The sequence below is a fragment of the Embiotoca jacksoni genome, unplaced genomic scaffold, assembly GCF_022577435.1.
Source record: "Embiotoca jacksoni isolate LCO1_2020_lvr unplaced genomic scaffold, fEmbJac1.0.p SCAF_15, whole genome shotgun sequence".
In the NCBI taxonomy this organism is placed as follows: Eukaryota; Metazoa; Chordata; class Actinopteri; family Embiotocidae; genus Embiotoca; species Embiotoca jacksoni.
In genome coordinates, this window is record NW_027185285.1 from 6,434,854 (window position 1) to 6,451,125 (window position 16,272).

Here is a 16,272-nt window from a genome sequence, read left to right on the forward strand (position 1 = left end):
TCCATCTGAGCAGACAGATTTTCTTCACCGGTGAACCTCCGTTGACATCTTTCCATGTCATCTGGCGGGGGGGTGAGTTTAGCTGGGTTCATGTGGTGAAGAAAAACAATACGAGTAGTTCATAGAAGCCGAGTTGACGCCGACAACCAATGATCCTTTGAAAGGCAAAATTAATGTTAAATTTTTTTTTTTTTTAAATGCAATTGCGTCACTTTCTAGAGAGCTTTACATGCCTTCAACTGAATTCATATCTCGCTGTTAACTTAAGAGACTGCCAGTTGAGATTTTGTAAACGATTTGGGGAAAAAGAGCATATCGTTGCCATTGTTTGGCATTTTGGTAAATATGCAGTCGCTCTCTTGTCTGGGGTTACATTAGATGGGTCCAGCTCTCGTGGATTTACACGAAGCAACCACCAGAAAACGTAACTTGGTACAAAGACTGGAAACGGCAGGAAACGGCCAGCTGCCAACCAGAACCTGTACCGCTCACTAATTAAAACGTTGCAACTCGTTTAACTTGCACAAAAACAAAAAAAAAAGTAAAAACTCTTTCGGTTATTCATTGTCTGGTAGCTGTTGGTCCTGAAAGTTTGCTCATGAGCTGCCAGCAAACCAGGCAACTGTTGTCCCAGAGCTGCAGGGCATGTTGGTAACTGTTGTTGCTGGGCGACCGGCTAAGACTTCAGGGAATTCCTGTTTCTGACCAATAGCTTGAGACGTAATGCCGTTTTTGAACTTCGGGGTAAAACGTGTTAAGACTGAGCCTTAAAAAGGTGCCGGTAGGGAGAATTTGCCACCTTTGGAAAGCGCAAAGCTCGCTTCCTCCCCCTGTTTCCCAGTCTTTGTGCTCAGCGACTGTGGTAGTTTCTTATTTAAACTGTTAGAGATGGGTCAATATGAGACTTCTCATTATAATCTCACCATGAAAGTGAAAAAGTGTATTAGACGTACAGACTTTACCTCAGGGGTTTGCTTCAGTTGATGAGACCATTGAGTAACGCGCTTAAGTGTTGCCTTAATCTAAACCACAGGACCATTCTTCACGCGCACTTGTGTTTTAATTGTGAATTTAACCTGGTTTAATGTCAGGCAAGATAGAAAGCTCGTGAAATTACCGAGCATTTTTGTTGTTGTACATATGCCTACTTGATGCCATTTTTACACATGATAAACGGTAATATCAGCACTGGTGAAAGGGAGATTATGGATTTGTGTGTAAAATCTAGACCCACTTTTTCAGCTCAAAGATTTTGATTTGAGCATTAATAATATATAAAGCAAAAAAAAAAAAAAGTAGAGTTTGACAGTAAAACTTGCGTACAAATCATGCAGTGCCTCTGAATTTATGTTGTGAAAAAAACTATACTATGAATTGACATAAATTACGTGATGACTGTTGATTTACACAAACACATGATGCACTGAGTTATGTCTACTGTTCTCATTATTGTATTGGTCAGTATTTGCACATTTTGTCACACTGGTGTCTTCCATTAGTTATATCGGTGTCCTAAAAGTAGTGTAACCTACAGCAGTAACCTATGGTTATCAAAGTGATTTCTCTCTTAATTTGGGGAATGAAAGTTTATATCCTGCGTTTGACATTAATGCTATTTGACAGTTGATTTTCTTTTGATGCTCTTAAACTGGTTATTGTTTGAGTTATAATCATTACATGCCGTGCTCCTCTCAACACTGCTTTGCAACACCACATTCAGGAGACGCATTTTTGTAGTGATCGAGTAGCTCCTGGTCGCTAGCGAGGAGAACACTGTCAATTTACCAAAAAGCAGAAAGGACATTGTGATAGCTGGTGAACGTGTTGCTGTGAGTCATAGAACAACAGCGAAGGTAGTGACACTGTGACTTATTCCCACCTTTTTTCACAATGAAAGCTTGTTTTTTTTTTTTTTCTCTAAATAGACATGTGTGTTACATGAAAGTAATTTCATTGAATACCTACTTGATACCATCTTCATTCATTTACTGCACTTCCTTTTTTTTTTTAACACATCTTTTTCTAATTTTGTTTAATTAACGTAACACTGTTTTGGGATTGAAATTATTGTTATAACAAGCGAACAATAAAGTTTGAGAAACGGTCTTAAAACCACGCTGTAATTATTGTTTTATTTAAACTCACCGCATGCCAGATAAAACGTGGTCCAATGCTGCCGAACAAAATGATAAAAAAAAAAAAATTACAAAAAAATCCCCCCCCCCAGATGAATTTGAGTCATGATCTGTGACACTGTGCACGTTGTATCAAATGTCAGTATTTTGGTGAAGCACCTTACGGTGGAGGTCTGCGGTATAAAGATGGACTCGGATGACGAGGCCTTAGTTGTAAATCAGGATGGATGGTGCGCGTCTGGACTCCTGGTCATCTCCTCCACGTACCAGAGTGGCAGGAAGGAATACTGGGAGTCCTTGTGGACGGAGTAGGTCACATCTCTGTGGGGTTCCCAGGAGAACAGGTACACCACACTGAAATGGAAACAATGACTCATGAACAGCACAGAGCTTCAAGTAACATGAAACAGCCTAGTGTATTATTACAACTCACCTTTGACTGTCTTCAGTTACTACACGCTTCACAAAAGACAGGAAATCACAGCAGAAGTTCATACATACTGTCGGCTTCCAGCAGTTGTATTCATTCTGATAAAGAGACAAGAGGAGTGCACATATTTTGTATTAATCATGTAGGTTTAGAGTTCCGCATATACTATTCCTGGCATCATTCAAAATAAAAGCTTTCCAGTGCTTAAATGCTGGTTTTCAATGAACAGCCACTTATTACCGCGAACTAGCACACTGTACCTTGATGAGATGTGAAATCTTGGAGATGTGAAAAGTCTCCACAGAGACGACCACTCCGTCTTGATCCCGGAAACCTGCCACGACGCGAGGGACCCCGGGGAGAAAAGACTGAGCCCACCACTTGAGCAGCTTGAACCTAAAGGCCCATCAAAAGGAGAACATCTTACATCAAGCGAACAACAACAAGAAGTGAAAAAGTTAACAGTGTTGACGATTCGCCGTTTCATTTACCTGTGTAAGTTGCTGCGCTGTTTGGATGTGCAGGTCTCTGCAGAGGTCTTCAGCTCGACATAACAGGCAGGAGGAGCCGGAGCGTTGGGATCTTTATCGCGACAGTCCACCTCGCCGGAGAAAAGGAGCCTGTGATCTGCGAGCCGAGTTTGCACCACCGTGCAGAAGGCCTCGTTCGTGTTAACCACCCCGCTGGGGTCGGGTAAACTGTGGGCGTTATCTACAGGGAATGGACAAAGGGGCATTTTTTTTTTTTTTTAAATCGCACGACACGTCCGCTTATCACTTTATGATTCGTTACGATCTAGGTTTGCGCGTCATGTGTAATATGATGGGGCAGACTGGTAAGTATGGAAGCCTTTCCGCCACAAAACGAAAAAACAGACGGGGACGCTAGAGTCTTTCAAATACTCACCGAGTCAAAAAGACAGGACAAAAAGTTTGGCTTTAACAATAATAAAACATTTGATGACTATGTAAAATTAATTTAGTTATTATTACTATTACAAAGTAAAATCTTTTGAGTTATTTCAACATACCACTTGAAAATTATGGAATTGAATAATTTTAAAGTGAAAAGCGAACGTTTCGACAAACTATAGTGCGGGACTACAAATGAATGACTTACATTCAAGCCGTCGCCAAATGAGTTCACACGCGAATGATTAAGTCTTATCAGCACTGGACAAAATCTCTCGCACAATTTCTGTGCATGCGTGCGGTGAGACATTTCTGCGCTGACCAGATGAATTTACCCGGGACACGCCGGCTGAGACAGTTAACTTGCAATGGCTGATGAGTAACCAAGGTTTAAAGAAAACAAAGCAATCAAAAGTTACGAACGTACAAGCTGGCAGATCTACCGACCTGCACACGTGTATTGCTCAAACTTGTATCCCCAGTACATCATCTCTTTGTGCCTCTCAGCGCGGTTCTCCCGGTCCCTGCGAGCAGCTTCCGTTTCCACCTCGCTGATGTAAAGAGTGCCCCTGAACCGGGTGACTGCCAGCAACCAGCCCTCTCTCGTCTCATAAGGAGTGGTCAGCAGCTTGGTCAGATGGCCCCGCCATGTCACAAAGTCGACATCTAAAGCGCTGGGAAGAGCAGAGGTTGGTCAGAGAGCATGTTTGCATGGTGACTGGATTGGAGACTGTATATGACAACGGAGTATTTATCCCGTGTGGTGACCCGGACCTGAAGGAAAGAAAAAAAAAAAAAAAGGTTAAGAATAGTAAACTTAACGTTTACACCCACCATGACGAGGCCGCGGCCGCCCTCGAGTTGAGCTTTGACCTGTTGGCTACGACCCATCGGAGGATGTGGTCCAGCTTCTCCTTCACACTCTCGTCTCGCTTTATAAAGCGGTCCTTGTATCCGTCGCTCAGGTCAAAGCTGGGATTTTGGTCAGGCTCCACGTAGTACCTCATCTGCCTGCTGTCGTTGAAGAATTTACGTTCAGAGTCGAGGGAAAAACATCCCACTTCGACAGGCTGCTTGTACAAAGGGAAGTCTCTTTCATAAAGCTCCCTTCTGGTGCTCAGAGCCCGAGAGATCAGCGGGCTTTGCCCTGGATCGGACCCGGACCACCGCTGGTGGTTGCTCGGCGATTCGCCGTGACCTCTTCCGCTGTTGTCTCTCTCCCTTTTGCACGGTGACTGTTGGTTGTTGTGGCTGGAGTTGGGACTGCGGGACCTGTAGCGGTCCATTCCTTGTGGGGGAAACTGCGACGAGACAAAGTTCGGTGGTTATTCAGATGTTCCTCATGATATGCATCTTCTGCAGGACGGTCCGTCTCACCTGCGTTGTCAATGAAGAGGCCCTGCTAACCTTTTTTTTTTTTTTTTTTTTTTTTTTCTGTTGCTACAAGGGCTACCTGTACACATTACACACATTTTTGTTAGTTAGATATAAAAGACCCTGAGTTTCTGTTTTGGTTTCCAGCTTAATTTGGCAGCATTCCAGTTTCCCGCTCGTCGTCGCCATCGTGAATTTGTATTATTTTTTTAATGCACTTTGCGTGTAACATCCCCATGCATGGGATCAATAAACGTGGTTTAACTTTAAAAATGCACCACATCTGGAGCCGTATCTGTCTAACGCGTTCATATTTGTTGTGCATCCGAAATGCTGCAATTGTACGTGCACGCCTTCTGCACGTTCAGGGACTTTTTTAAAAAAAAAATTTTTTTTTTTAATATATATTGTAAATGTAGTATTTGCGTGCTCGCAATGGACATTTCTTTGTCACCATCGAAAGAACGTTTAAAACTGAACCACTGGTAAATAAATACGAACCTGCCTCTTGATCAGCATACACAACAAAAGATGCGAAGCCGACGCTAAATTTCTGTTCACGTCAACTCGCCAAACCAAAAACAAAAACAAAAAAAAAACGGACTTCAAGTAAATACGACCCTCACGTGTCGCAGCCTCCTTTTCGATTAACTAACTCAAAAAAAAAAAAAAAAAAGGGAAAATGAGCGAAAGAACGAGTTTTTTTTTTTTTTTTACTACTGGGGCAGCTAGCTAACATCATACGCTAACACCAAAAAAAAACAACCGGAACGCTACTTCCGCGTGTGGCGTTTCATCCAATCCGCTCGGCGTGTGGTAGATGCGTCACTTCCGTTAAATATTTACCGAACTGAACGGACGAAGAAGACGTTTTAAATTGACCGTTAGGGCAACAATGGCGATGTGGTGTCGGGTGGGATCGACGTGATGTGAAATCTAATGATTATTTCCTTCAAGTATATCAGGTAAGGGTTTCAAATTCGCACATGAACTAGCGTGAGCTAGCTGCATTAGCTCGGCTTGACAAAGTCACTTCAAATGTGGAAACCGGCGCGTCGAGAGAAATCAAACCGGGTTTATGAAGTGTTGACTTTTTTTTTTTTTTTATCTCAAGAGCTTTGATTTGGGATGAAATCTAAACTGAATGGTCACATCAGCAGGAGTGATTAAAGAGAAGCTTATGGCCTCGAAAAGCGAGAAGTGACTGTTATTCACAGGCGACATTGGGTTTATCAGTTCATTCAATCAGCACAAATCTCTTATTGTTTATTTATTTGGGCAGTGGGCCTGGAGAAACGGTTTCATTCCGCAAGACGTGATTTCTCCATCGTAATTTATCTTCCAGGTATGAATAGGAAACGGGCTCTGATTTCAGACGCTTTCAAAGTGAAGAAAAGAAGAAACGGCACCAAGCAGTTTGGAGCCGTCTGCGATGGAGATGGTAGGTGTAGCTTCTTCAAAAGAAAACGACAACAAAACGTCATTGTGACTTTGTTGAAAACTCATTTACACGTGCCATCCTTCTTCTTTCCCTAAAAGGACCAACAGACGTTAAATCCACCCTGGAGTACCTCATGACACTATTTCCCAGAAAGCTCTTCAACGACACCTTGCCTCAAATTGTGCTGAAACACCAACTCTACAGCTTACACAGCGACAAGACTTCGGTGGACAAGGAGGTGGTAAGAGGGCTCTTTTGAGCGCTGGTCAATATGTCGCGTCAATGTCCAGTTTCATGCGTCTGAAATGTGAAACGCGACCCGCTGCTGTCCTTGTGTTGCGCAGAACAGGTTGCGCGAGCGGGGAGAGCTGCTGCTGTTCCAGCTCGGGTTTGATGCGGAAGCCTTCGGGCTGGTTTTTGCTTCGGACTACAAGGCCAAAGTGCTGGCAGGAGAGGACGGCAAAGTGACACGAGCGACGGCGGAGAAGTTCCTGGACAAAGTGGTGTCCTTTTGCACGGATCTGAGCTTCAGCAAAGACCAGATGCTGAAGGAGTTTCTCTTCGCAGACTCCGAGATAACGTACGAAAACGCAAAAATATTTAGTTTGACAACCAGCTGTGGAAGCGTATCGTCAGCGTGACGCTTAACTGATGACCGAGACTGATCTCTCGTTTACAAAACAAATGGCTACCGCGGACGATGAATTCAAGCCGTTTGTGATAGTTTAAGGTGACCGTTAGGCGAAGGAGGTTTGTGCACAAGGTCTCCAAAACTTTGCGCTCGGATGTTATCGCGCTTGCCGGGCAAACACGGCAGACACCGTTTAACTTTGATGTTCAGGGTTGAGAAGAAGTTGATAAATTGTCTCGTGTTCGGAGCCTTTTCTCTTTTCTTTTTTTTAAATTTGCGGGGTGAATCTGAAACTTCAGACTCGCCTTATCCACTTTCAAAGATTCAGCACACGCTTTGTTTTCTCACCACGTAGGCAGCTGGTGAAGTCGGGGCTCCTGACCGTGAGGGACGCAGGCAGCTGGTGGCTTTCTATTCCCAACTCCGGCAAATTCACCAAGTACTTCATTCAAGGTTAGTGGTTGTCTTAGCGTTGCTTCGTCGTCATCGTCTAACCCCGTGTTAATTTCGTCTTACTTTATTGCGAGGTATTTAAACGAGCGTCTCGCTAATTGTAGGACCGTTTGTTTCTGACCACTGTTAGGCCGTAAAGCGGTGCTCGGCATGGTCAAGAAGTCCAAATATAGTGAAGTCCTGAAGGCAGAGATAGAGGAGCGGCGGACAACTTCCCACGTGAAATTCCACATGAAATACCACATCCATGACATTGTCGGTGCGGAGCTCGTAGAGAGGTAATATTTGGTCATATACAGATTGGACGCTATCAATCCTGAATGATGTTTTTTTTTATTTTTTTTATTTAATTTGAAAAGTTTGAGTTTACGAGTGAAAAAAAAAGGGGGTGGGGGGGTACATCATGCAGCTGTTCTCATTGATGATCCTGTCAGTTCAGTAACCGAAGGGTCTGTTTGCTTTTACAGTTTGTGGTAAAACAAGCTATCTTGATCCCGGTACTCAGAAACAGATAAAAGAACAACAGATGTTTGCTGAATTTCTTGGAACTGTTGTTCCTTTTTTTTTTTTTTTTTTTTTTAACGAATATCCGTCAATGGAGTCTGAACAATTTTACACAGAACTCGGGCCTTTGAGGAAACCCACGCTTTGATCTGATTTGACCGGATACGCTCTCTCCCTTTTTCTTTCTAGCGTCCCTACAACTTCAGGGACGTTGTTGCGATTTGTGGATTCCTGAGCTGTTACAAGGCTGACGTTAGCCGGTGAGTGCCTGAAGACTCGTCCAAGTGTTTGTCTGAGGAACGGATGAATTAATTTATGATTTCAGATGCTGTACCAAAATGTATTACCAACCCTTGTGGGTTGATGACTTGTCAATTCTGTTGACATAACCTTGTCAGGCTTCGGTTTATCTTGTAATAAAAATGATTTGGTTTTCTTTTCCTCAAATGCGAGACATTACTTATGTACACAGACGTGAGTAACAAGAAGGCCGATCGGAGCCTCACACCTGCCCACGTTTAAAAATTGTTCCACAATATGCCGTTTTTCGCAGCAGACATTTTAACTCGTCATCGTAGGGAAATCAACAGGTGTATTAATGATGGCTTCATTCCACTTGGGTAAAGTCCTGCTTTCGTTCTTGCTGGTTCACCGTCGCTGCTTAACGGAACCAAGCCGTCATTGCTACACTTGCTTTCCCAACGACGACGAGTCAAAATTTCTGCCGTTTAAAAAAAGGTCGCGTAATATTGAATGGGGTTTTCCATCTGAACTAAATATTCCCCTTGGTTACATGGCTCAATAAATCTCATAATCCATGCATCTAATCTTTTAACATCATCATATCCATGTAATAATGAAAAGAGCCTTTTATATTACATTACATTTAATTCGATGCACTGAGAAGAGGACAAAATCTTTCATCACACAGCCGGCAGAATGTCATTTGGTTGTCTGTTATAATGGGCCGTTACATTTGAAATATTTTACCTGCCAAATGGAGTTACATGTATTTTGGATCTTTGCACCAACATGAACCAGTGTGGCCTGAGTGAAGCTTTAAATTTAAAGAGCAGTGTGTAGGATTTAGTGGCATCAAGCTGTGAAGTTTCAGACTGCAAACAAACGAACACCCCTCACCTCACCCTCCCATATCTAACCAATGATCGAATCTACGGTGGGTGCAAAAAAAACAAACAAAAAAAAGGCCCTCTCTGGAACCAGTGTTTGGTTTGTCTGTTCAGGGCTACTGTAGAAACATGGCACACTTAAAAGGAAGAAGACCTGCTCATTATGTAGCTATGAAAGGCACAGGGATAGTTTTCAGGCGATTATACTCTAATGAAAACTTAATTATGGATATCATATTCTGTTTTTGCTAATAGTTCCCCCAAAACCTAAAGTACTTTTAAGTTAAGTCAATTGTCACATATTTGTTAGATTGAGGGAAGACTGTTGTTGCCTGGTCTGACAAACAAGCAGGCCAGAGTCTGTTTTACAGGAATTTATTGGCTTTTTCAAAAAGTGACAATAGCTTTTATCCATAAAACTAAAGAGTCACAACATTGGCTTGAATTAAAGCACAGCTTGATGTCGGAATACAATATCGATGAGCAACATGTACTTAACCCCTGATCTAGTAGTTCAAATACATTTTGTAAATAGGCAAAAAATATAACTGTAGCAATTCTAATCTTAGTTTTCAGTATATGATGCACATACATGCTATCAGCATTAATTACAAAAAGCTAGGCTTGTAGGGAGATTAAGGTAGCATTAACTGTAGAGGTAATAAAACAAAGGATATTCATAGTGTTAGTTTAACAATACAGTGAGCGAGTGTAACTTCTGTGAAGAAAGATACAAAATCACATGATTATAACAAAAAGATGAGTACACCATAACCGACAGTAGCTTTGTTACCATTATTAGCAGGCACAGATGCTCTTCTTAGTGACATTGCTGAAGCCAGTAGTGATGCTAATAATTAAAAAAAAAATAATCAAATGTGCTGCACAGAAGGTTTCTGATAAATGCCCACAGAGCATTAAAGGTGCTCTTGTTCCCCATCACCAAATCACCTGAACATTTCTAATCCAATATGTAATCAAGTTTTCAGATTTCCACTCCTGGGCAGCTATACAGTTGAGACACTTCTCGGGGAAATATTGCAGTGAGTAAAAGAAGAAAATACCACAAACTCGACAGGTCCAAATGGAGCCAAATGTATAAAATACTGGATCATTTTAGATTTTTTTTTTTTCCAGGGATTAATAGCACTGTTGGTGTCAGCAGACCTTTTGCCAGTCTGAAATTTTCATTACGTTTCAGGCGCGATTCAATCGGTGAGAATGAATTGACATGAACATGAATCTAACTAGGACTGGAAAACTAACTACTGGCAAAGAGATTATGGTACACAGATATTTGAGGCAATAAGAATTTCACAGATGGTTACTTCAAGCTCCTTGTTGACAGTATGGTGACACAACTGCCTTCGCAAAGAGCGAGTGAACGTGTGACTTAAAAATGCCTTTGATCGGGGAGCTGAAACGAACAGCGGGTCACAACGGCAAACTGTCAGCTGTATTTCAAAGGTGTGGGACAAAAGAACAAAGGTTTTCTTTACGGCTAAAATACAGCATGTGTGCAGAATGTATTTGGCAATATTTCTTCCACTCGAAACAAACAACCAAGACTGTAAACAAAAAAAGGTGGACAACCGGTGGAAGAATAAATTGAAGACATTCCACGGTCCATTTTTTTTTTTACAAAACACCCAATCATTTTAGAAGGCCTCAAGAAATTCATAGTCTTGTCTATACAGTATACATTGTTAGGAAAGAACTAGGGTCTATAATAGTCCAACCCCCTTCTCCTACATCTGAACCTATGCTGAATTTTTTTTTTTTTTCATGGAAACGGTTGCTATAACTGTCGTAGCTACACTTATGGAAGGACAGAATCTGAAGTAAGTTGTTTTTGTTTGTATACTGGTGTTTCTCCTGTGTCTTTAGCCACCCTCACCGCTAGCGATCATGTTCCCCTGCAACTGTTCCAGTGGAAGAAGTCTTAGAGGAGAGTGCACTTCTTCCCCTTCTTCTTGACGGGCGGAGGGCACAAGACGGCCCGGATGGCCTCGTCGAACACGGTTTTAAGGCCACGCTGAGTCAAGGCTGAGCACTCCAGATACTTGACAGAACCTGAGGGAAACGTACAGAAAAAGACACTGGTTTATTTCTGGTCATTTGTTTTCCTCCTTGATTTATTACAGCAAAAACTGTGACATATAATGTGCCACGGCTGTCTCTGAAAATTGTTACCAATTTCTTTGGCCATGGCCAGTCCTTGGGGATAGGTAATAGGAGAGAGTTTCTTCTCCTTCAGCTTCTCCGTGGTGTCCTTGTCATCTCTCAGATCCAGCTTGGTGCCCACGAGGATGATGGGAGTGTTAGGACAATGGTGTCTCACCTCAGGGTACCACTGCACAGAGACAACATCGATCAGTTACAGACATGAGGTTTTGCAAGACCTGCAATTCATTATTATTTTTCCATTACCCATTATTCTGATTGTTTTAGAATAATTGATTACTGATTTAATCTCCAAACTGACAAAAGGCCATCCCTTTTTCTTTCTTTTTTTTCCCAGTTCAAAGGTCGTTTTGTCCCACAAATATTTCAAAACCCAGAAGGGGAGGGTAGGCATAGGGCTATTAGTAGAATGACCAAGAAGTGCTTTTAAACCACAACACGGACATATTATCTGAGGCAGTACCAGACTTTTGTCAGTCAAATCAGATCTGGATTTCAATATGAAGATTCAATCATTTGTTCTTTTTTTGTAATAGATTATCTGGAAAGCGCACTCTCCTTTGTGTCTGGGTTGCTGCAGATATCTCGCCGGTTTCACTCTCCCTTTAGTTTCTGCGCCGTTCCCCCAAGGTGCATGACTCTGTCAGTAGGGATTTGGTTGTTGTATAATGCAGGGACTAAATTCTCCAAGTGAAAGGTTAAAAAAATGAATTTGGGGATACATATGCCTCCTTGAATATAGCCAACATGTATAACATGTTCATATATCCGGTGTGAGAATTGGAAACCAATGGATTACTGTCATTCTGCTCGTTTGTCTCACAATGAACAAACTGTTAATAAAAATGTCACTGAAAAACAGAAGCTGGGGTATGAGGGTAAATATAACTCACTGACAGGAACAAAACAAAAAAATTCAGTTCAATTAACACATCTAGTTTCTGTGTTTTCAACTTTCAAACCTTGTGGGTTCCATCTTGATCTTTTTTCATTTGTCTATTTTTTTTTTAGGTAAAGCAAAGATTTGTAAAGCGCTTAGTATAAATGTCACACAAACCATACTTGTTCTTGTAAATGCAATAGTTTTGTCTAGAGCAGAAACCAATTAGACGATTGATAGAAATTGTATCCGAAACTATTTTGATAACTGCAGTTTTCAAGCAGAAATGCCAAACATTTGACGGTTTCTCAACTGTTAGGATTTGTTAAGTTTCTTTATTTTTATGACGATAAATTGAAAATGTACAATAACATAATCTTAAGATTAATCAGCAAAACAATAATTGTTGGTTGCAGCTATACTTTTCATTATGTTAAGATCCCTCTGAAAATATGACTGCATTTTTCTACTGGGTTTTATTGTGTAGATTAGATTTCAATTTGAAGCTACAAGTAGCTGGTTAGTTCTGCAGCATTGGAACAAAATGAGCTACAATATTGATAATGAGACGCCTGCGCTGACACTGCCAGACGGACATGTGTAGCCCAAATAAACTACTTGTTATCCAAGTGAGGAAGGCCAATCCAAATTTGACCCAAAACTTCTCACCCCGCCCTGAAGTAGATTCACGCAGAGGCTTTTAAAGCAGTCACCCTTTTCCAAAGAGGCACTACTCACCTTGGCACGGACGTTTTCAAATGAGGCAGGACTCACAAGCGAAAAGCAAATGAGAAACACATCCTGGTAGGACAAAGAAAACAAAGCAATCAGCACATCAAATTAACTTGCTGTTAAGAAGTTCACGAAGGTGTGGTTTTTTGTTCCCCTTTTAACTTCCTTATTTAATCACCCATACTTTCCAAAAGGATTACGCACGGAGAATAAATGAAACATAATGCAGCATTGTCTGACTGTTATTTTGTCATACCGTCTGCGGGTAGGAAAGTGGGCGGAGTCTGTCATAGTCTTCTTGTCCTGCTGTATCCCAAAGGCCCAGGTTCACTGGCTTTCCGTCCACCATAACATTGGCAGAGTAGTTGTCAAACCTGACAGAGGTGATGATGTTTGAACGAGACAAACCAATTAGGCTTCAGATTAACTGATGGAAGTATCATTACGAATGTAAAATGTGACAGGAAATAGACACAAAATTGAAGTTCTTAAAATGGAACGCAATCTCTTAATTGATCTGTTGTGTCCTTTTTTCCTTTTCAGCTCTCTCAAATCTGCTTGAACCAAAACTTGTTTACAAACTGCCTGCTGAGCCAGCCTATGCCTTAACGACAGTGATTAAAATCAACATATTTTTCCCGCAGCTGGTATCAGATAATATGCAGGTTTTTCTCACAACTTCCTGCAGCACGTATTTCCCTGAATCTCAGTTACAGTCCACAAGAGTGATTGTAACCTCTTCTGCAAGTAACCTAATTTCCATCTAAAAACCCAATTGAAGAATAAGATGACACCCTAATCATGCAATGACTGCGTAGGAAACCGGGGTGGAGACAAATGACCGACTGCCAGGCTCACATAAATAAATAAATACACACTGCACTGCAGACTCAGATACTCACACTGTGGGGATGTACTCTCCTGGAAAGGCATTAGTGGTGTAGCTGATGAGCAGACAGGTCTTACCCACAGCTCTGGAGGAGAGAAGAAGCTTTTTAGTTTGTTTTTTTTATAGGATAAAAGGCATAGAAAAAGCAATTCTGTGAATGAATTGATTGGCTTTCCGTTTTCTAACACTAGAGATGAGGTCATAACCAGTTCATCATGCCAGGTCGACCCCAGTTATTTACATTACAATCATATCGAAACCCAAAGATATTCTGCTTACCATCACAGAGACACAAAATAAGACAATATTCGGTCCTTTTTAGGATTCCAAATAATGATCGTGTTAATTATTGATTAATCTGTCAAGTTATTTTCTCGATGAATCGATTCGTTGTCTGGTCTTTTTCAAATGACAGAATATGGTGAAAAATGTTGACCGGTGTTTCCCAAAGCCCAGGTTAGGTTGCAGCCTCAAATGTCCCGTTTTGTCCCAAACCAACAATCTACAACCAAAAATATATTCTGTTTATTATCATACAGGCTAAGGGAACCAGACAATATTTGCATTTAGGAAGCTGTAAAAAAAACAAAAAACCTCTTAATAATCAAAACCATTTTCTGGCAATCAGCTGGTTGATTAATCAACTAATTCTCGTCAGTTCAGTTTCATTCAAGTTGCTCAAGTTTAAAACAGATACTTTTAAAAATGAACCCCCGGTGTCAACGCTTTGTGAAAACACGCTTATGCGGTGTAGACCCGAGTTTCGTTTTTTGTTGTTGTTGTTGTTTATGCACGATGTATACACATCAGAGCCAGGATTTTTCTGCCAAAGAAGAAACTCTGGCGTGAACACGTAGTCTGAATCGAAAATAAAAATAATAAAAAAAAACAACCAGATTTAAACACAGTCGTTAGGCGCATGAATGACTGCGCCGCTGTGGTATCCACCACACCCAAGACAAGAAGTTACGAGTGCGTTTACCTCCCACATATTACACATTTTAAAAATGTTAAGTCTCGGGCGCATGTTGTTCATCTTTCAACCAATCTTATAAACTGTTGCAGACGACGTGTAACTTTAAAAAAAAAAAAAAAAAAAAAAAGAAGAAAAAAAGAAAAAGAAAAGGGAGCTGAACATAACGCCGGTGAAATCACGGACGCGGAACAAGAAGGTTTCCTGGCCACAATTTCCTGCGATTGCTAAGTAGTCGTTGCCAAATTTAAAAGTCTGGTCGGGAGAGGGATTGGTGAACTGCCCCCGTGATATGTGATTCATCCCGGGGGGAGGAAAACACTGTCACACCGCGATAACTTCAGTGACAGATTAGCCAACCTCTTTGCACGCCAGCTATGTTGTACCGCAATACTTGATTATATCAGGAAAAAAAAACAACAACAACACACACACACACAAATAATGGGAGAGTAACTTGCCCAAAAAAATAAAGAAAATAAGGTTAATTAAATATGTCCAGGTCGTTAAAAATGAACAGGGAGGCTAACTTCGGGAAATGTGAGGCAAAAAAAAAAAATATATTTCTTTTAACGTTAGCTCGTCTGATGACAACCTTTCAGCAAACCCGAGTCATTAAAGTCCAATAATAGGCGACGCGAACTAAAGTCCGGTTCAGTAAAGTTAACTCACCCATCTCCGACAACAACACACTTTATGGCCTGCATCGCGCCGCAAGCTTAAGAGGTTAGCCCGAGAGCCAGCTAACGTTAGCTCGGGTCTCTTTTTTTTTTTTTTTTTTTTTTCCTTTCCTTTGTCCGGAGTCGCTCGCCGGTGAAAAACGTCCCGAAACGAGGATCTCACGATCGGCCTTCGGTGTCGCAGCGGAGCTTCGGAGGACGCGGAACGTTTCGCGGGGGCAAAACTTACAGGAACTTATCTCTCACTTTTGCTGTAGTTTTTTTTTTTTTTTTTTTTTTTTTTTTTTAACTCAGAAATTCCCCCGCAACATTCCCATGCTTTCGTTGGCTGATAATGGAAGCTAGCTATGAGAGCAACCAAAAAAAAAAAAAAAAAAAAAAAAAAAAACCCAGCGGCCACCACCCCTAAAGAAGGAAACACACAAAAAAGATGAAGTTAGACACCAAACCACCACATGGTGCATCCGGTGCGTCGGGTGGATACGCCCACGTTCACTTTAACGATCTCAAACGTGCTTTAAAAAAAAAACCAAACAAAACAAACAAGGAGTAGTCAAATATATTATAGGTTAATCCTTTTGCAAGATATCATTTTTACTCGGTCGTTTAAAACCAACAACAAAAATAAATATAGGAGACGGACTGTTAAGGGTGTGACACTCAGAGAGGAACTGACGTCAGCTCAAGTCATTTCATGACTACGGCGAGACTGATAAGAGGTTTTTAGTCACTGGAGTTTGCCTTTCTAGGCTTACATTTCCTGAGGAAAAAAAAAAACCGTAATTAAATTAGAGTAAGTATTCCAAAATGTTGGTGATTACAAAAGGAGTTTCATCTGACTATATTATTTTTGGTAAATGGTAATGTGTCGAATATAATGGCTTATTCATTCTGTTTCTGTGCATCTTTTTTTTTTGGACAACTT

The 16,272-nt window shown here is 41.2% G+C and overlaps 3 protein-coding genes across 3 annotated transcripts; 1 reads left to right on the forward strand and 2 right to left on the reverse strand.

Moving 5' to 3' along the window:
- Positions 1–1,898: 1,898 nt before the first annotated feature.
- On the reverse strand, positions 1,899–5,605 carry dxo (decapping exoribonuclease). The gene is made up of 7 exons (XM_069149159.1): positions 5,352–5,605; positions 4,311–4,777; positions 3,924–4,150; positions 3,057–3,276; positions 2,826–2,961; positions 2,569–2,663; positions 1,899–2,489 (listed from the first exon to the last, which is right to left on the reverse strand). The coding sequence occupies exons 1-7, from the start codon at positions 5,367–5,369 to the stop codon at positions 2,354–2,356; spliced, it is 1,299 nt and encodes a 432-aa protein (XP_069005260.1). The 5' UTR covers positions 5,370–5,605; the 3' UTR covers positions 1,899–2,353.
- A 70-nt stretch (positions 5,606–5,675) lies between these two features.
- stk19 (serine/threonine kinase 19) lies at positions 5,676–8,326 on the forward strand. Its single transcript, XM_069149164.1, has 7 exons — positions 5,676–5,815; positions 6,196–6,291; positions 6,390–6,532; positions 6,636–6,871; positions 7,278–7,375; positions 7,506–7,653; positions 8,069–8,326. The coding sequence occupies exons 2-7, from the start codon at positions 6,198–6,200 to the stop codon at positions 8,112–8,114; spliced, it is 765 nt and encodes a 254-aa protein (XP_069005265.1). The 5' UTR covers positions 5,676–5,815; positions 6,196–6,197; the 3' UTR covers positions 8,115–8,326.
- Positions 8,327–9,368: 1,042 nt separating this feature from the next.
- Positions 9,369–15,695, reverse strand: LOC138198043 (ras-related C3 botulinum toxin substrate 1-like). The gene is made up of 6 exons (XM_069149165.1): positions 15,340–15,695; positions 13,708–13,779; positions 13,062–13,179; positions 12,812–12,874; positions 11,203–11,362; positions 9,369–11,082 (listed from the first exon to the last, which is right to left on the reverse strand). Exons 1-6 carry the CDS (start codon positions 15,372–15,374, stop codon positions 10,952–10,954), a joined length of 579 nt encoding a protein of 192 aa, XP_069005266.1. The 5' UTR covers positions 15,375–15,695; the 3' UTR covers positions 9,369–10,951.
- Between the last annotated feature and the right edge of the window lie 577 nt (positions 15,696–16,272).

Bases quoted from the DNA above. Each gene is read 5' to 3' on its own strand.
- dxo (XM_069149159.1), bottom strand. The intron at 4,151-4,310 runs GTGGGTGTAAAC...TGCTCTTCCCAG, and splicing joins GCGGCCGCGGCCTCGTCATG to CGCTTTAGATGTCGACTTTG. The intron at 2,490-2,568 runs GTGAGTTGTAAT...TTTCCATTTCAG, and splicing joins GTAACTGAAGACAGTCAAAG to TGTGGTGTACCTGTTCTCCT.
- stk19 (XM_069149164.1), top strand. From the start codon at position 6,198: ATGAATAGGAAACGGGCTCTGATTTCAGACGCTTTCAAAGTGAAGAAA. The intron at 6,292-6,389 runs GTAGGTGTAGCT...TTTCCCTAAAAG, and splicing joins AGCCGTCTGCGATGGAGATG to GACCAACAGACGTTAAATCC. The intron at 7,376-7,505 runs GTTAGTGGTTGT...GACCACTGTTAG, and splicing joins CACCAAGTACTTCATTCAAG to GCCGTAAAGCGGTGCTCGGC.
- LOC138198043 (XM_069149165.1), bottom strand. From the start codon at position 15,374: ATGCAGGCCATAAAGTGTGTTGTTGTCGGAGATGG. The intron at 12,875-13,061 runs GTATGACAAAAT...TTGTCCTACCAG, and splicing joins CACTTTCCTACCCGCAGACG to GATGTGTTTCTCATTTGCTT. The intron at 11,083-11,202 runs GTAACAATTTTC...CGTTTCCCTCAG, and splicing joins GGCCATGGCCAAAGAAATTG to GTTCTGTCAAGTATCTGGAG.